The sequence below is a fragment of the Oncorhynchus keta genome, chromosome 14, assembly GCF_023373465.1.
Source record: "Oncorhynchus keta strain PuntledgeMale-10-30-2019 chromosome 14, Oket_V2, whole genome shotgun sequence".
In the NCBI taxonomy this organism is placed as follows: Eukaryota; Metazoa; Chordata; class Actinopteri; order Salmoniformes; family Salmonidae; genus Oncorhynchus; species Oncorhynchus keta.
In genome coordinates, this window is record NC_068434.1 from 65,905,682 (window position 1) to 65,925,844 (window position 20,163).

At 42.2% G+C, this 20,163-nt stretch overlaps 1 protein-coding gene across 4 annotated transcripts in view; it reads right to left on the reverse strand.

Annotated features, from left to right (window-relative positions):
* LOC118393803 (SH2 domain-containing adapter protein F-like) overlaps positions 1–6,705 on the reverse strand; it is a 126,478-nt gene extending 119,773 nt beyond the window's left edge. Inside the window, exons 1-7 of one of the 4 annotated variants that reach the window (XM_035786884.2) lie at positions 6,543–6,704; positions 5,203–5,330; positions 4,989–5,105; positions 4,306–4,790; positions 3,589–3,697; positions 3,300–3,410; positions 1,119–3,208 (exon numbers count right to left, since the gene is read on the reverse strand). In XM_035786884.2, coding sequence (XP_035642777.2) covers positions 1,119–1,553 — 435 coding nt within the window. In that variant the 5' untranslated portion in view covers positions 1,554–3,208; positions 3,300–3,410; positions 3,589–3,697; ... (2 more) ...; positions 5,203–5,330; positions 6,543–6,704. Of the gene's footprint in view, positions 1–1,118; positions 3,209–3,299; positions 3,411–3,588; positions 3,698–4,305; positions 4,791–4,988; positions 5,106–5,202; positions 5,331–6,542 lie in introns of those variants that run through there. The other 3 variants (XM_035786885.2, XM_035786883.2, XM_035786886.2) reach the window with 3 other exon arrangements.
* Between the last annotated feature and the right edge of the window lie 13,458 nt (positions 6,706–20,163).

Genomic DNA, 20,163 nt, shown 5'->3' on the forward strand with positions numbered 1-20,163 from the left:
AATATGCAGTTTTGTAACAACGCCACAGATGTCTCAAGTTGAGGGAGCGTGTAATTGGCATTCTGACTGCAGGAATGTCCATCAGAGTGGTTGCCAGAGAATTGACTGTTCATTTCTCGACCATAAGCCTCATCCGTAGTTTTAGAAAATTTGTCAGTATGTCCAACCGGCCTCACAACCACAAACTGCGTGTATGGCGTTGTGTGGGTGAGTGGTTTGCTAATGTCAATGTTGTGAACAGAGTGCCCTATGGTGATCGATGGGGTTACGGTATGGGCAGGCATAAGCGACGGACAACGAACACAATTGCATTTTATTGATGGCAATTTGAACGCACCGAGATACCATGACAAGATCCTGAGGCCCATTGTTGTGACATTCATCCACCCACCATTTTCTCATGTTTCAGCATGATAATGCACGACCCCATGTCAAAGATCTATACACACCTCCTGGAAGCGGAAAATGGCATGCATACTCAGACATGTCACCCATTGAGCAGGCTTGGGATGCTCTGGATTGACATGTATGACAGCGTGTTCCAGTTCCCATCAATATCCTGAAACTTCACACAGCCTTTGACGAGTTGTTGAGCAACAATCAACAGCCTAATCAACTCGAATGAAATGTGTCACGCTGCAAATGGTCACACCAGATACTGGTTTTCTGATCTATGCCCACATTGTTTTAAAAGCCATCTGTATTCCCAGTCAATTGAAATCCATAGATTAGGGCCAAATGAATTTCTGTTAAATGATTTCCTCATATGAACTCTGTCAAATCTTTTGTTGTTGTATGTCACATTTTTGTTCAGTGTAGTCCTGCCGGTTTCAATGATCCCTTCCCTGTTTGAGTAAGTCCTCACGACAGTAACATGATCTCATCCACCACTTTCAATGGTAACCAATGCGTTTGAATAGTGAAAATGACCACATCACATAACAATTGAACCATCTCTTGATGAACCTAGGTGGATAGATTGTAACATCTCACATTAAAAACAAATCTATGAAGCAATTTAGACTTGTTCAAAGTTGTGCAGGCTATGACGCCGTATAGGCTACACTGTTACTGATGTGGGATATTGGAGAGCCAGGCTAAGGGCAAAAAAAACGTACCTTTTCTTTATTCTCATTTTCAGGAGGCGGTGACGTGGGAGATTTAACGTTCCCAACAGCAACAGCTTGGGCTATGATACCGCTGCCCGGAGCAGAGTTGCTTTTCTCGATTGTTTCCACCTTTATAAGCCGGTGCTTTGGTGACACATACTTTATGTCCGGCGACCCCCCAGAGCCCAGACCAGTTCCAAACGAAATATTTCCTCCTCCCGTGTACGGATCTTCGAAGTCCAGTTCCTTTTGTAGTTTGTAAGCAGCAAGAATGTCCGGCTGTGCGGGGCTTGGATAGAGAGAGGTGGCCCCGGAGCTTGGTTGTTGGTAGCCAAGCGTACCGGTCACAGCGGCGTGACAATATCTGTAGTCTGGTTTCGGGGGCGCCGGAGGTGGTGCTTTGGTAGTTTTGAATCCTAGGTGTTCCCTGAACCATCTGGCCATGCTGCCAGTGCATTGCTCACAAGTCTATTTAAATATTTCGTTGCACCTTTCCTGACAATAGCCTCCTGCTTTCCTGTGCGTTGTTTTTCTATAGGTCACCTCGACTGGCTTCTGAAATGTTTATCCAGCTCCTACTCCTCTTGGTCAGCGCAGTGTCCACTGACGAACGCAGCCACATGCACTTTCTGAGCTACCGCAACTCTGACACTTTCGCTCTCACAGCAGAGCGCTCTTTGGCTGTGGCGAGTCCTCTCCGCTACGCAACATGGGAGAGCGCTTTTGCAAGCGTGGGATACGTTTCCCTGTCCTCATACCGGAGAACAATCACTGCCATCTACCGGACTGTTAATTTAGCCTACCAAATGCTTGGTTTTACTTGTAAAAAAAAGTCCCTGAGCCACTAACCATTGGGATTACAAATGTTTAAAACGCGTGCAAATCTGATATTTTGTGGTAGATATTGGGTCTTTTGCCCATTTAAAAGATACAAAATAATTTAAAAATCAATTTCATACAGGCAGACCTGATTACTGTAGGAACATATAATTGTTCCAAGGTGCAAACAGCAAGCATTCTAAGAACTGCATACCTGTGCATTCCTACTTCCTGGTCACCTGTGTGCCTAGTGACCCATCATACAGTGCCAACTCGTGTACAAATAAAGTACAATGACAAACTGTAGACTACACAACCACAAGCCAAAAAGGCTCCTTCAATGATTTATAATGTGGATGAGAATCATGTGAAGTACAGGTAGGCTGCCTTCATTCAGTAACATGGGAGTTCCTTGTCCCTCTTAGTGTCCATGTAGTAGTTGGAGTAGTAGTTGGACTTAAGGGTCAAATGCCCTGCTCATGCAAACTACACCACTTTCATCTCCAGATGGTCATTGAAGCATTGCAAATGAACAGTGAGGAGAGAGGTTAGTGCAGGCACTCATCTCTCCACAAATCCCTCCCTTACAGAAAAGTTTAGAGAAGAGTATTGGGCTATGCTCCCACAGAGGGGAAAATCTGTAATGAATATAATCTATAACAACCCGTATTCAATAAAAACTTTAACTCCTACACTATCACACTTTGTAAATTACATTCTTTGTGTACTTGTCTGGAACTGCATTGCCAAAGGATCACTGCCGCTAACTCACGTTCCAACCAAGATGGATGAATTGTGGAGCAGACCGAAGTATAGGGGCGATTCAGCATTACTTGGAGGACAATGGAATTAATGGAACTGCATCACCACAAACAGGCAGAGAGAAGAAAACTAAGTATCTCTAAGGTCTGCTCCCCATCAGAGGGACATTAAGATCATGTGGTAAACTAATTGACTTTGCAATCCAAGCACAGACAAGTCTTTTTCCTTTAGAATGAGACGCATCACAGCAACAGCCCACATTAGCAGTATTTTTTTTATATACCAATACCATGACAGCATATCACGTATTAATCTTGCTTTTTAAAAGCAAGACAAACCATTGAAAACTAAAGACTTCCGAAACAATTTTTTTTTAAAGCTAAAAACACAGGGTAAATAATGTGTCAACAGTGACAGTTGGCCAGTGTGTTAATGTAGGCATAAGTCCTGGTAGATGCCAGCTCTGGGAGACAGCTGACCCGGAGTAGCTTGACGTTTTCATACTTCTGCTTAATTGACTGGTGGGAAAAAAAGGGGTTTCAGTTAAACATTGCTGTGTGGCCCTACAGTACATCACTGGGCTAGAAGTCATCTAAAGGCTGGGCTCACCAACTGTTTCATGTTGCCATCATTCAAGCGCTCCAGCATCTTGGCAATGCATTGCATCACAGGTAGCAGAGATACCTCTGTGTAGCCCATGTAGTGCTGCAGGGCTGGGGTCTATGGGGCAAACATGAATGAATTCAGTGACAACTTAAACACTGTTCTGTTGACACAGCACTCCATAACTGTACCTTTATCAGGAATCATAACCCAAAGAAATCAAATGACTACAGGTTAAAAGTGTCTAGTTTCATATACTTCACGTAAGTCTAAATATTCGTTGCGCAAAACTGACCCATTCATAACCAGCAGAATCATGAAGGTAAGGGATGGTGAACTGAGGCATAGTCCAGAAGGGTTAGCAACAGCAGGTATTTAGCCAGCCCATAACCAACAGGCAGAAGCTGGAAGATAAATTGTACTGGCATGCAATATCATTTGTTGCCATGTGGCTCTGAAACAATGGTAACTTTTAAATAGCTGGTTAGCAAGTACAATTAAGCAATACAAAAAAAACAAGGCGGTCAGTTACAGCATGAAGCAAATAGGGTGAGTTCACTTCAGTAGAGCTAACCAATGTGTATTACATTTTCAAATTCAAATTCACCTTCAACCTTGGCGGCTCTCCTTAAAAAGTGAACTGCTGGTGGTTGTCCCAATTCATAGTTCAATGCTTTCAGAATGGTCATTTCCATCAAGCGTATCTCAGCACAGGAATATGTGAAGTCTTGTATTGTAAAGTGACTGTTCTACTGGATGTCATAAGGTGAATGCACCAATTTGTAAGTCGCTCTGGATAAGAGCGTCTGCTAAATGACTTAAATGTAAATGTAAATGTGGCAAAGTCCTCCATTGGAGGAGCAATTTCCTCGTACTAGTAAGCGATGAGCCTCGCAGTGACACCAACCAGTTTCAGAGACTTCTTTGGCAATGAATAGTCTCGAGCAGAAGAGAAAACACATTTTTTTAAGTAATAAATGTATCTGACCATCAGAGGAAAAACAAGCCATACCTGGAGAAAGCGGTCGATGATGCCAACAGTGCAGTCAAATGCCTCTGGACATGTACCAGCCAGTCAACTAGAATACTCCACACGCTCCCAGTCACATCATAACCCTCCAGATAGGGTTGATAGCCATGGCAACCGGTCAGACATTAAGAGACGGGTCTGTGGCAAGACACAGGATCTTGAATAATAATGGTTAACGTAGTGAAAAAAAGTAACAGGTGTTGCCGCTTCTTGACAACCCAAATAAAAATCATATGAAATTTAATTAGGCTCAGAACAAGAGAGTTGAGAGGAGTCCAATTTAAAAACCTCCAGGTTCCTTAGATAAGCGTAAAAGTCCTTCACATAGTCACTGCACAGCGAGGAGGCGTCTGCATCTGAGATGTTGAGCAGGGCATGTGAGAAGGCCTGTGGCACATTGAGCCCCTCGACCCAAGTGGTCTCTTGGCTCTGAGGCTACTCTCAGGGGCAGCTGGAATGGGCTTGGCCTAAAGAACAACATGATATAGAGAAGTGGATGGAATTCTCCGTGAAGCTGAACTACAGAAAACTAGTGCACAACATCCATGAAGAATATGACAACTCAGATTTGAGCATATTGGATTAACATGAGACATTTACATAGAGTATTGATGCATATGACTACAGCCAAGCCCGGCTTCAACCTTCTCTCCTTAAAATCTCACCTGTCTGACAAGATCACAGTTGCCAGCCCCAGTGCTCTCCTTGTCCTTCTTTGAAATAACATGGTCACTTTCAGTAGCGCTCTGCTTACATTGAGCTGGTTTGACGTGGACACCCATCTGTTTCTCAGGGAAAATAAAACAATTATTCAAAGATGCACCAAAAACTGAACCACACTGCAGTAATGAAAATGTAATTGAAAAAATAAATATTTACATTTGTTTAATTCCTTTGGCGTTGTTCAGTTTGTTTGCTGCATTTCCCAAAGGCACCCTGGACCTCAGGCTATACGAGGTGGCAGGTTTTCCTGGTAAGGAAACATTCTCCTCTGACTTGGTCTGGACCTTCAATTCAACATTTAAAAGCACAATTGAGTTTATTTCAGCCCAACAGTAGCCAGTCACTTGGTTTGTTATAAAGTATATTTACAAATACTGAAATGGCAGTTTATATTTGGGATGAAGATGTGGAAGACGAGGCATTCAGAATATTCTTCAATACCCAATGGGCATAAATTAAGTGAAATGTCTACTGAACATAAGTAAATATCCTAGCTCTTGAGAACCCAATGACATATGGTCCTTCTGTAGCTCAGTTGGTAGAGCATGGCGCTTGTAACGCCAGGGTAGTGGGTTCGATTCCCGGGACCACCCATACGTAGAATGTATGCACACATGACTGTAAGTCGCTTTGGATAAAAGCGTCTGCTAAATGGCATATTATTATAAAGGGCTAGAAATATCCTAGTGTGTGCCTTCACAGTAGCCAAATAAGAATGTTTGATTACCTCAACAAGAGACTGCCACATAAAGAATGACAATATTCTCGTACCCCAGTAAAACCAATGACAGGTCACAATTAGCCTTCCATAAATATCAAAGCATAAGTCATAACTTTACCTTGGGAACTGCACATTTTCTGATAGGTAGGATTGGTAACGGGCAATTTGGACCTAAAGTTGTAAGCCATTGAGACAACAGGTTTTGCAATAAAAATAAATAATAATAAGTCTCTTCAGACCAAACTACGCTGTACCCGTAGGCTAACCAGTGACCTGGACTCAGGAGTAGATTACGATATCGAAAATCCATCCATTTAGCATGATGTTTCATTTGGTATGTGACGTTATTAAATTGTAGCTGTCCATCCATTTCGTACAATGGTACGTAATTCCCAACACACGTTACAAAACATTTTTTTAAAGGAAAAAAACCTACAGGGTTAACATTAGCTATGTGGCTAACGCTAAATGTTAGCTAGGCAAGGAGTTAGGTTTAAGGGTTAAGGTTAGTTAACATGCTAATTAGATTTTCTTTTAAATGTTAGTTGTCTTTGCGATTCAAACACGCAACCATTGGATTGCTAGACATTACCACACACACCCCATACAATTTCGCTTTAAGTAGGCTTGCTTTACGTAACCATACCAAAACATATCATACTAATTTGAGTGTCCCGGATGCACGTTTACTATGGTACAGCACCATTTGTAGTAAACTGGCAGTGGCCTACTGCAGCCAAATATGTGTATTTATAAAACATTCACTGTAGTTTACCTGTGTTATTCTAGAAGCCACGAGAAACAATAACCCTGCAAAAGAACAGAGGGAGCTGTTTCAACTTCACTAATATTCAATGACATTTACAGCTGCCATGTAGTGAGTTCACAGCAACAGCTGTGTTCAATGACATTGATTGGAAATGGTCAGACTCATGCTGTGTTCGTATAATCAAGTGGGAATTTACCACATACGTCTGGGGAAGATCCACTTGAACGGCACTCCAACTGGTAATTACGAGTGGGATGCCGCGTTCAAGTACTAGTCGGAAGTAGGAAACTCTAAAATGTTCAACCTGCTAACTGGTTGTAGTTATACACGTGCCATGTTCAACCAGTCAGCAAGTCAGGGATTTCTGAGTTTTTCTAGTTCGGACTTGCACATTAACGTGGCATGAGCTCCCACTTCTCCCATATGCAGATCTCTGGCATCACCTATTAAGGAAATTACCGCAATAATGTCATTTTCGGCAGTTAAATGCAACAACAAAACATTATTTATAAAAAGCAATCTATTTAAAACAATTATGTTAACACTTGTTTATTTACAACCATGATTTAGTTTTCTGGTTTATGCAGCTGGTTGGCCATTAGCCAATTGACATTTCTCAAAGAGTTCAAAGCACGCGATTGCATTTACGACTTCACAACTGGTAAATTTCCACCCACCACTTTTTTATGAATGCAGCATAAATCCATAATAGAAAAGCAAGTATCTAGGGCTATGCTACTTCAACTGTGCTTAGACAAGCAGTCCTATACTGATCTTTCTTCCACTAATTTGTCTTTTGGCATCAGATATTTGTCAGAGCTGATCTGATTGAACAAATTTGGCAAATTAGTGAAAGAAATATCAGAATTGGGCTGCCTGTCTAAATGCTGTCTAAATGATAACCCATCAAAATATAGTGGGCTAGTTTATGAAAATTAGATCATTAATATGATTCACAGTTTCATAGAGTTTATTTGAATATTTCAGAGATATTTTCAGAGACCCCCTATAAATCATTAAAAACATGTTTTTGATTGCCCTATAATTTCTACCACAGCATATTTGCATTACGCATAGGTTCCCTGTAACACTTGAAACGTGTTATGAATGAGTTTGAATTTAGATGGTTTAAAAATGGAACAAAATGAAAATCAATGGTCTTGAGCCATTGATTCATTCCAGACAGAGCCATTCTGACACACAGTTTATGCTTTTGTTCTTAAGCTCGTCTGTGAAGCCCCGGTGTTCACACAGATGTGAAGGTATAGTAAGTGTTTGGAGAAGTCAGAGGGAGAGGGAGATTACAGTACAGAGCCTGCTTTATGTTGATAGGCTTTATATCTCCTGCTACGAGAACACACAGGCATGCAGGCACACACACAGACACACACACACTGAATATCAGACTGTTTTCCTACCTTTTACCTACAGTACCTTGGGTATTGTTGCTGGCAATTCAGTTTCAAGTCATGCAACAACATACTCTCATTTAGTAAACTGAGCTCTTTGAGAAACATCAATAATTCATAAACATTTCTATATCAGGTAAACACTGAAGCCTACAAATCTCACTCCACCCTCCACTGGTCTGACTGCATTCATACAAACAAGTAATGAGTACTGGGTCAAGTAAGGCACTGGCCACCAATACCTACAACTACTAAGCCTACCCAAAGGCCACAAGGTATTGACCAGTCTTAGCAACAGTCTCAGTCAGCTACTTATCATTCTCACTCCAAGATCTGTAACCAGCTTTAATTATGTAATACAATAATGTAAGCTGCTTAGCAGATGCTTTTATCCAAAGTGACGTATTGTGCAGTGAGTACTTAAATGTGTACTATGTGTTTGTGGTCCCAGCGGGATTTGAACCCATGACCTCTGCGTAGCTAGCCCCCCACTCTAAACATCAGTCATGGAGGGGAGGGCAGCATCTGAACAGTTTAAATTCTCCAGCTGTGTATATTCTCCATATTCTCTGTACAAAGTCTGCCTCATCAATCAAGTCAAGCGACTGAGGCTATGAATATAAACATGATATAAACCTGTGGTTCCAACTTCCAACCTAGCACAACACACATAGAGAGGTAAGAGTGTCATGTCTCTTTGTCCACTGTTTCTCCAGTAAAGCATCAATATTGCAGTGCAGTTCATGTCTTACTTGATCCTGTTGCACGCGGATAGGTCCCACGTGTCCGCTCCCATACCTGTCAATCACCGTGGAGACCAGAGAAACACAGACCATCACAAGCTAAGGGCAGAGGCAGGTGGCTCCTGCAGTTCATTCAACATCACAGTGGCTGTCACCTGCAGCCACTAGTTCCATAGAGCCACCTAGCAGGTGAGATGAAATGCAGTATTAATGTTTCCTGTTCCGTGAGGGCGGACAGGGAAAGATTTCTACTCTGATTCATGTGTTGTTCTCTAACTGGGCCCAGCTGTACATAGGTACAAGGAATGAGATAAGAGTATATTCATATATAGTTTATTATGGAGTCATCTCAGATGTGTTCTATATACAATGAAAAGAGGTGTTGCTTGGCTTGACCTTCTTGAGAAAGTCTTTATGTTGCTTCAATGTGAAATAATGGTATCAAATTGAACTGTCTGTACATGTAGCTTGAGTGTTATTCCACTTGTTAGTCAGTTTTTCTTTGTTCTCAATGTGTACTCTGTTTTCATTGGAGGGCCTGTTGTCCGGACCTCTGGCAGTCTCTATGGGGGTGCCACAGGGTTTCATTCTCAGGCCGACTCTTTTCTCTGTATACAGCAGCACGTGCTGCTGGTGATTCTCTGATCCACCTCTACGCAGACGACACCATTCTGTATACTTTTGGCCCGTCTTTGGACACTGTGTTAACAAACCTCCAGATGAGCTTCAATGCCATACAACACTCCTTCCATGGCCTCCAACTGCTCTTAAATGTGAGAAAAACTAAATGCATACTATTCAACTGATCGGTGCCCGCACCTGTCCGCCCATCTAGCATCACTACTCTGGACGGTTCTGACTTATGAATATGTGGACAACTACAAATACCTAGGTGTCTGGTTAGACTGTAAACTCTCCTTCCAGACTCACATTAAGCATCTCCAATCCAAAATGTAATCTAGAATCAGCTTCCTATTTCGCAACAAAGCATCCTTCCCCCATGTTGCCAAACATACACTTGTAAAACTGACTATCCTACCGATCCTTGAATTTGGCGCTGTCATTTACAAAATAGCCTCCACCCTACACAGCTAATTGCATGTAGTCTATCACAGTGCCATCCATTTTGTCACCAAAGCCCCATATACTACCCACCACTGCGACCTGTATGCTCTTGTTGGCTTGCCCTCGCTTCATATTCGTCGCCAAACCCACTGGCTCCAGGTCATCTATAAGTCTTTGCTATTTAAAGCCCCACCTTATCTGAGCTCACTGGTTACCATAGCAGCACCCACCTGTAGCACGCACTCCAGCAGGTATATTTCACTGGTCATCCCCAAAGCCAACTCCTCCTTTGGCCACCTTTCCATACAGTTCTCTGCTGCCAGTGACTGGAAGAAATTGCAAAAATCACTGAAGCTGGAGACTTATATTTCCCTCACTAACTTTAAGCATCAGCTGTCAGAGCAGCTTACCGATCATTGCACCTGTACAGTACACAGCCCATCAGTAAATAACCCACCCAACTACCTCATCCCCATATTGTTTTGTTTTTTTGCTCCTTTGCATCCTAGAATCTCTACTTGCACATTCATCTTCTGCACATCTATCACTCCAGTGTTTAATTGCTAAATTGTAATTATTTTGCCACCATGGCCTATTTATTGCCTTACCTCCCTAATCTTACTACATTTGCACACACTGTATATAGATTGTTCTATTGTGTTATTGACTGTATGTTTGTTTATCCCATGTGTAACTCTGTGTTGTTTGTGTCCCACTGCTTTGCTTTATCTTGGCCAGGGCGCAGTTGTAAATAAGAACTTGTTCTCAACTGACCTACCTGTCACGCCCTGACCGTAGAGAGCTTTTTATGTCTCTATTTTGGTTTGGTCAGGGTGTGATTTGGGTGGGCATTATATGTTCTTTTTTCGATGCTTTTGTATTTCTTTGTTTTGGTATGTTCTCAATCAGGGACAGCTGTCTATTGTTGTCTCTGATTGGGATCCATACTGAGGTAGCTTTTTCCCACAGGGTTTTTGTGGGTAGTTATTTTCCGTATTAGTGTTTACACTGTACGGGACTGTTTCGGTTTAATTTATTCTCTTGTTATTTTGTATAAGTGTTCAGGTCAATAAACAAACATGAACACTTACCACGCTGCGCTTTGGTCCAACTACTCTTCCTCATCCGATGACGAAAGCCGTTACACTACCTGGTTAAATAAAAAGTAAAAATAAATTGGGCCACATCACAGTGCCAAAACATTATTTTAGGTGGACCGTCTGAGATGCACACCATTCTAACCCAATGAATCATTGCTGGCCTACGATGTCTGTCTCTCAGTTTGCCTCTCAGCCCTGTCAATGTTTTATCCCATTTAACCTGATGGCTTATTCACATTTATGAAGGCCAGCTGGTTAATGGGGGTCTATATTTAGATACTGCTCTGATTATGGTTATTAATCATGTTCTCACCACTATCTGTGAGGTTCAATATCCTCCAAAGGCACACAATGCTCTAATAACAAAATCCTCTCCCATCTTCAATAAGGCTCCTCTCTTGAAGATTCGCATGAGCAATCTCCCTCACAGTCAAATATAATTCCTGAGCCTCTCTGCAATCTAAAATGCTTCAGATGTTTGCTTTTTGAAGTGATAATACCATACGTTAGACCTAAGTAGAAAACTAAGGCTACCTGATGGGATGGCCTACTTTTTCTTAGGGGTATTAGGGTGCTTCTCCAACCCCCTCAAAAATCATATAGGCCCTATCATATGAAAGGAGTACAGATCATAAAACAGTGTTATTTTAAGGTAGAATCCACAGTGTGACTCACTTAGGGGGGGGGGGGTGGCTCTCCATTTGCTTGTGTGACGTTGTGCAGGTTTGACTCTCCCTTTGCGGCAGCTCATCCTCCCCCAGCATCACTCTCTGTTCTAGTTTTGTCTTGTGATCCCATTGGTCACTCACTCACTCACTCACTCACTCACTCACTCACTCACTCACTCACTCACTCACTCACTCACTCTCAATTCAATTCAAGGGGCTTTATCTGCATGGGAAACACATGTTTACATTGCCAAAGCAACTGGAATACATAAACAAAAGTGAAATAAACAATCAAATGTGAACAGTAAACATTGTCTATATACAGTGTTGTAGGGATGTGCAACTACAAAAGGGAAAACAAATAAATATGGTTTGTATTTACAGTGGTGTTTGTACTTCACTGGTTGCCCTTTTCTTGTGGCAACAGGTCACACATTTGCTGCTGTGATTGCACACTGTGCTATTTCACCCAATAGATATGGGAGTTTATCAAAATTGGATTTGTTTTCGAATTCTTTGTGGATCTGTGTAATCTGAGGGAAATATGTGTCTCTAATATGGTCATACATTTGGCAGGAGGTTAGGGAGTGCAGATCAGTTTCCACCTCGTTTGTGGGCAATAGCAAGGCTCACTGAGTCTGTACATAGTCAAAACTTTCCTTCATTTTGGGTCAGTCACAGTGGTCAGGTATTCTGCCACTGTATTCTCTGTTCTCAAGGCATTCTAATTTGCTATGTTTTTTTGTTAATTCTTTCCAATGTGTCAGGTAATTATATATATTTTTTTCTTGATTTGGTTGGGTCTAATTGGTTTGCTGTCCTGGGGATCTGTGGGGTCTGTTTGTGTTTGTGAACAGAGCCCCAGGACCAGCTTGCTTAGGGGACTCTTCTCCAGGTTCATCTCTCTGTAGGTGATGGCTTTGTTATGGAAGGTTTGGGAATCGCTTCCTTTTAAGTGGTTGTAGAATTTAACATCTGTTTTCTGGATTTTGATAATGAGCGTGTATCGGCCTAATTCTGATCTGCATGCATTATTTGGTGTTTTACGTTGTACACAGAGGATATATTTGTGAATTCTTGGTTGGTGAGCAGACCCCGGACCTCACAACCATAAAGTGCAATGGGTTCTTTAACTGATTCAAGATTTGTTTTGCCAGATCGTAATTGGCATGTCAAACTTTATGTTCCTTTTGATGGCATAGAATGCCCTTCGTGCCTTGTCTCTCAGATCGTTCACAGCTTTGTGGAAGTTACCTGTGGCTCTGAGGTTTAGGCCGAGGTATGTATATTTTTTTGTGTTCTCTAGGGCAACGGTGTCCAGATGGAATTTGTATTCGTGGTCCTGGCAACTGGACCTTTTTTGGAACACCATTATTTTTGTCTTACTGAGATTTACTGTCAGGGCTCAGGTATGACAGAATCTGTGCAGAAGATTTAAATGCTGCTGTAGGCCCTCCTTGGTTGGGGACAGAAGCACCATCAGTAGACAGTAGACATTTGACTTCAGATTCTAGTCGGGTGAGGCCAGGTGCTGTAGACTGTTCTAGTGCCCTCGCCAATTTGTTGATATATATGTTGAAGACGGTGGGGCTTAAGCTGCATCCTTGTCTCACCCCATGGCCCTGTGGAAAGAAATGTGTGTGTGTTCTTTGCCAATTTTAACAAAGCATGAGAAGCATGAGAAGACTGTGGTTTGTTTGTTTGTCAATAAGGGTGTGCAGGGTGAATACGTGATCTATCGTACGGTAATTTGGTAAAAAGCCAATTTGACATTTGCTCAGTACATTGTTTTCACTGAGGAAATGTACACGTTTGATGTTAATAATAATGCAGAGGATTTTCCCAAGGTTGCTCTTGACTCATATCCCACAGTAGTTATTGAGGTCAAATTTGTCTCCACTTTTGTGGATTGGGGTTATCAGTCCTTGGTTCTAAATATTGGGGAGATACTAGAGCTATGATGTTGAAGAGTTTAAGTATAACCAATTGAAATTTGTTGTCTGTATATTTTATCATTTCATGTAGGATACCATCAACACCACAGGCCTTTTTGGTTGGAGGGTTTGTACTTTGACCTGTAGTTAATTCAATGTATTTGGAGAATCCAGTGTGTTCTGGAAGTCTTTAATAGCTGATTCTAAGATTTGTAATTTATCATGTATATGTTTTTGCTGTTTGTTCTTTGCTATAGAGTCCAAAAGATTGGAGAAGTGGTGTATCCACACATCTCTGTTTTGGATAGATATCTCTTCGTGTGGTTGTTTGTTGTTCCAATGTTTCCAGAATTGGTTAGATTCATTGGATTCTTCAAGCTGATTTCTGATGTTCTGTTCCATCATTTTCCGTAGTGTATTTCGGGTATTGTTTTAGTGAATCACCATAGTGTTCACACCCTGATCTGTTTCACTTGTTTCTGTTATTGTCTCCACCCCCTCCAGGTGTCACCTGTTTTCCCCAGTGTATGTTCCCTGTTTCCTGTCTCTCTGTGCCAGTTCGTCTTGTATGTTTCCAAGTCAACCAGCGGTTTTCCCGTTCTCCTGTTTTTTTGAATTCGTCTTTTTCTAGTCCTCCTGGTTTTGACCCTTGCCTGTTTCTGGACTTTGTACCCGCCTGCCTGACCATTCTGCCTGCCTTGACCACAAGCCTGTCTGCCACTCTGTACCTCCTGGACTCTGATCTGGTTTGGACCTTTTTACCTGTCCACAACCATTCTCTTGCCTACCCCTTTGGATTAATAAACATTGAAAGACTCTAATCATCTGCCTCCTGTGTCTGCATTTGCGTCTAGCCTTGATAATAGTGAAGGCGTGGACTCTGTTTGAAGGTGTGGTGAAGGCGTGGACTATGTTTTTGGTTGGATAGGTTTCTCAATTTCTTTCTTAGGGTTTTGCATTCTTCATCAAACCATTTTTCACTGGTGCTCATTTTCCTAGATTTCATAGGGAAGCTGAAAGATCAAATATACTTTTAGGCTTTCTACTGCCAAGTGTATACCTTCACTATTACAGGGAAATGTTTTGTCCATGAAGTTGTCTAAAATGGATAGAATTTGTTGCCTAATTGTTTTTTAGTATGTTCCTAGACAACTTAACCTCCATCTATAGCATTTCTTAAATAGTGTGCAGTTCCTTTGGCTTTGATGCCTCCTGATTGAGTATTGCTTTGTTCAGGCAGACTATGATTTTGCTGTTATCTCATAGGGGCGTTAGTGGGCTGACTGTGAACATTCACTTACTCACTCACACTCTTACCCTCTTTACATATCAGATGACAGCAGCAGTGTCACAGTACAACTTTAATCTAGTCAATTATTTCGATGTCTCTCTATTGACTGATCATCGTGCCACTAGACTTGTGCCAGGCCTCTATTCTCCCAGGCACGTGGAACACAGAGGATGACGTGTGCCAGGCCTCTATTCTCCCAGGCACGTGGAACACAGAGGTTGACGTGTTACCTATTGAACCCTCCTAAGTATGTCACCCATTTCCACAGGATTCAGACAGCAGACATATCTCCCTGTCAGTAGTTTCTCAGCTGTGTGATTTACAGGCTGGCAAACATTTTTGGAGCATTGGGAAATGTGGTATCTGTATTTCTGAAGAGCTGAAATGAAAAGTACAGTAGTCCATTTGAATATAACCTGCTCCAAGAAGTCCATGGCTCTTAGATGTACTCAGCATCTATCTTTGGATAGAGAACATTGACCTGGCTTGAGTGACCCGAGTGTAACTCTTGGCTGATGCTACCATATGTCTGTGTATTTCTGTGGGAGCTCCTGATGCAGCTGTGATGGTCCACAGCCCTGCCTCCCCACTCAGCCTGACAGTCAATAGCCACGGACAAATGAAAGTTTACAGGCAGCTCAGATCTCTCTTCTGTTCTGTTCCGCCTCTTTGCCCATTCTCTAATGCACGGCTGGTATGAGTCACCATATTTACACACCATACGGGGGTCAAAGCTCTGCTCATCTCTTTGAACCTGCTAATGGCTTTGCTAGCTTTGCATAATCTCCATCACTTGTTTTTACTCTCTCTCTCCCATGTTCATATCAAGAAAATTATCATTATGTCGGTCATGCCCCACCTTGAGCACAATTTTATTTATTCAGAAGCGTAATTATCAAAGTCAGAATTGCCGTTGGGCTGGTTAAATTCATGTTGATTGACTTGCAAGACAGACACGGTGCTGAAGTGAACCACCCTCTTCCCCTCTTCCTCTTCATTCTCTTTCAGCTTAATTTGCTGTAATGCATTTTTATGATGGTAACAGTTCCTGACAGACAGTCGAGGTAAACTGCACTGTCTTTTTAAATATCATTTCAAATCGTCAGTCTTTATTGCCAGTCTGTACACACTCACAGCAGAGTTACAGCACCACCAGCCTATCTTATATGTTAGCTTTGTTCTGGGGGATGCAGGAAAAGTATTTAGAGTAATAGATGCTCTTATGGAAAGCTGTAGAGGGCCAATATGGAGTGTCTCAGGGGGCTTTTCTAGGAAATGGGCTCCAGCTTCGGCTGTTTTGGGGCAATAGAAAATGAGAAATGTGACCCTGTTGTTTTGTCTCAGTCATATCGCTGTTTTTGTCATGCTAATGCATCTGCAGTGTCCCTGCACGTGCCACAGTGGACTGGGCTGATTGGGGTCTTCAAACGCTGTTGATATCAAAAGCCATTAAAAGAGAGTGGAGTACTTTCCATTCCCTTGAGACTGAGATCTCTTCACCCTAATGTCAACTTATTTCCTTCCCTGGGTGTACTTCTGTTGGAATGGAGGCTGGAGTGAGGAATGGAGTGTTAATGACTCTGGTGTTGCTGAGACATGTGGACCATCCCCTCAAAGCCCCTCCCATCCAGTCCCCACGTGGGTGTGAGGCTGACAGGATGATGGCAGAGCCAGTGATAAGCAGCATCAGAACTGACACAAGTTTGGAAGGCTTTCCATCCCCTTTAGAATTAAGTTAGCTTTTTGGTTGAGTCCAAATCCTGTACCTAACCAATATCTGACAAATTATGTAACATTATATGGGGGGAAAACATTTGGTTTTTGGAATGTCTGTGACTGTGAGGGTGGCCACGGGGGGTTAGGGATTGCTTACTCTGGTCTGTGATCTTATTAATTATATATTGATTTCTCACTTGTGTTTTCAATGTCCTGGTTGACCGATTCTCAGCAGTCTTTAGTATACTATCAATACCTTGTTTGTCTTTTAATTGCATATTGATTCAGTGCATGTAATGAGGCTGTTAGTCTTATTTTCTTTCGGCAAAACCACCAGTTAGACTGAAAGTAGACAATTGCAATCTTCATTTTTCTTCCAAGGTAAATGAAAGCATTGATAACCTTCCGGGTAGAGAAATATTATTGGGAGAACAGCAACAAGTTGATTCTTAACACTATGACCCTATTTGATGCTGCCGGTAGAAATTTGAGACATTTGCTATAACTTCCCTCATTTTCCTGTCCCAAAGTTCCAGAGAACTATGTGTTGAAAACATTTGTATTGAGATTTCATGTGCCACCCAGGCTTCTTGGGTACCTCTACCAACTATCCAGACAGCCCAGCAGTATTCAATGGGCCTCACCCCTGGGAAATGATCAAGTCAACGTGCTTCTCATCCCAGTTTTGTGTTACAAGGAGAAACTGAAAAAAAAAGAGAATTCTGAGACCCCATCTAAAGACTAAGAGAGACAGCGAGTTCTCAGTAATCACTCAGCCGTGATAAATAAGTCATTTCCTTGCGGGTTTGTCAACGCACGGGAGCGGATCTCTGAGACTCCATAGAAGTGTCGTTTTTGGAGGGAAAATTAGTTGCTGAGGATAATGGATGTGTGAAGTGTGATCTGGGAGACAGGGGGATGTCGGGGATGTCCGGGCCGCTCGGTGGCTGATGCCTCGCCACTAGTGACCATAGCGACAGGCTCATTACACACACAGCACAGGCTAAACTTTTTATTTTATGACTTGCACAGCAGATAGGTGATTTCACCTAGTCCTGCTCAATTTATCACAAACTATCACAGGCCACCCATTAGATAGAAACACCTAGGTTTGAAAATGTGTTTTAGAAAAGGATGTAGCTTCCTGAACATGTATATCTGATGGCATGTCATGTGTAGAATACCAAGTAGGATGTTTGTCAGGTGTACAGTTGAAGTGTTTTAAACCATGCGATTTTATGCTTCACTGAACTCACTCTGTTACACTCATTTACAAATGAAATGGGCTCCAATGATGTTACAAAAGCCAGCATTTACAGCAGTTTATACAGATGTGCAATAAAAGAGTAGCCACTGGTATGGTAACATTGAGAATTAAAGTGTCTTGCTGTAAAACAGCGTACTGCTTATGCAGTGAGGAAACGTACCCTGTCAATTAATCCCTGGCAACTCAGGAACCTCTCAGAGGAACATAGCCAGTAGCTTTTTAGACTTTACTTCCCAGAATTGTTGGAGAGTCTTTGGAACAGAGAGTGGAAACCTGTTATGTGGTGGAGTAAAGACATTATTTCTGTGAAACTTTGAGATGAACCAGGCACCTTTTCTTGATGACTGAAATCCAGAGGCAGTGACCTGTGTCTAACTGCTGACCCTCACCGACCGAAAAGTATTTCCTCAGGAGGCTATTAGATCTCAGGTTCACAGACACACAGACACACAGACACACAGACACACAGACAGACAGACCTATTTCTATACTGTTTATGTGTGGGTGCCCGTTGCCCGAAAACACATGCACACACATTTATTCCTCTTTCCTCACTGCAAACTAGGTCTAGTTTTACTGGGGAACAGCCACCTCAGCCATAACTTGCAGCATTTATTAGACGTGAGCAGTAAAGACCACAGAGCTCCAGGCAGTTCTCACCAGTGACTGAGCTTTGCCTCAGACTCACATCTCTCTCTGAATACTGACTAGGGGCTGCTGTAATTCTAGGCCTGTTACACCTAGTCGGAGGATAACATAATATTTTCTATGTCAGCACTCTGAGTTTCATAGTTACAGTTTGCAATTGTACCCATTTATCTATTACAAGTGCTTTTCCATAGAGGAGACCAAGCATAGAAAGTGTCAGAAGCTGTGTATAAAACAAACCTGCAGAGAATCCTTTCATGTAATTACATCACGTATTCCACCTATTACAGCTAATTACAGCAGCAGACATTCTGGATTTGACTAAAGGTAATACTCCACTTCAGTTCAAGGACTGTGTGTGACTTTACATAATAATAACCCATGGTAAAGTGTGTGAGGAAAAGAGCAAGATGAAGACCACAAATGTGTGTTGACTGGCTTGACCTTCACACAAGACAGTTAGACAGACCGTTACACAGAGAGAAGTTCCCCCAGGAACTAATCTATGTGACAGATAGTTCCCCATACTATAGTTCTGTGAGACCATTGTCTGAATCTCCACTATTAAACACTGAAACAGTCCTCAAGGGAGGGAGAGAGAGAGAGAGAGAGAGAGAGAGAGAGAGAGAGAGAGAGAGAGAGAGAGAGCCTATTTGCTTGTTTGTTTGTTCATCCAGCACCAACTAACCTCATGATTGTATCCATATAGTATGCCCTCCATAGGGAGCATAGACCCTTTACTTCACTCACTCAGTAGAATCCTCCACTGCCTTTGAGAACAGAGCCAACCTGCTGTCCTGAGGACACAGCCCCCGTCCACTCTGAGTGATCACAATTAGCACTCAGTGATAAAAATGATCCCCAAGGGAGCTATCCATGCACAATATATTTAATTGAACTAAATGATATAAGGGGATAAATTAAATGTGAGAAATACTGAGCTTCCCGGGGGAAAAAATAGTTCAATCATACACTATTATAAAGGCACAGTCGTTTGCTTTTGAACATTCATCAGATAATGGGTCGAGGCATCGGGGACAGAGTGGGGCAATTATACGGCCACTCTCTCTGACAATGGCCTGAGTGTCTTTCTGCATGTTAATTAACTCTCTTTCTCTATGTGTCAGACTGTACCTGGTCCGCTGCGCTTCCTTTAGCCCAGCCTGCTCTCTCTACTCTACTGACAGACCATCACAAAGGTCATGACCTTTCCAGACAGGGCACTGGCATGTTGTTTCACTGCTACACTGTGAGTTCACCGCACTGCACCTGCTAGGAGTGCACAGACCTACATGGACACACACAAACAGACACAAACACACATACACACCCACACACACACAGATTTGCTCACAGGTGCACGCATGGAAACACATCCACACATTTTCACACTCGAATACACTCGGCATTGAATACACTCGGCCTGCTGCCCTGGCCACCACCCTGCTTCCACCTCTCTCTCCCTGTGAGCTCCTAATGCTTTCTTAGTCTCACACCGCTAGGCCTCACCACTCCAGCTACACAGCTGTCTGATGTACCCATATTTACACCTACACTCCTCTCAACGTCTTATCACATTTCTCTGAAACAGGGAGAGTGTAAGTGCCCTAACAATAATACAATTTAGATATTTTTAAGCAACTTAAGGTTTATTTTTAGAGCTCTCTACTAGATCAATAGTCTAGCTTTGATATCATTTACAGTACCAGTGAAAGGTTCGGACACACCTACTCATTCAAGGGTTTTTCTTTATTTTGACTATTTTCTATGTTGTAGAATTATAGTG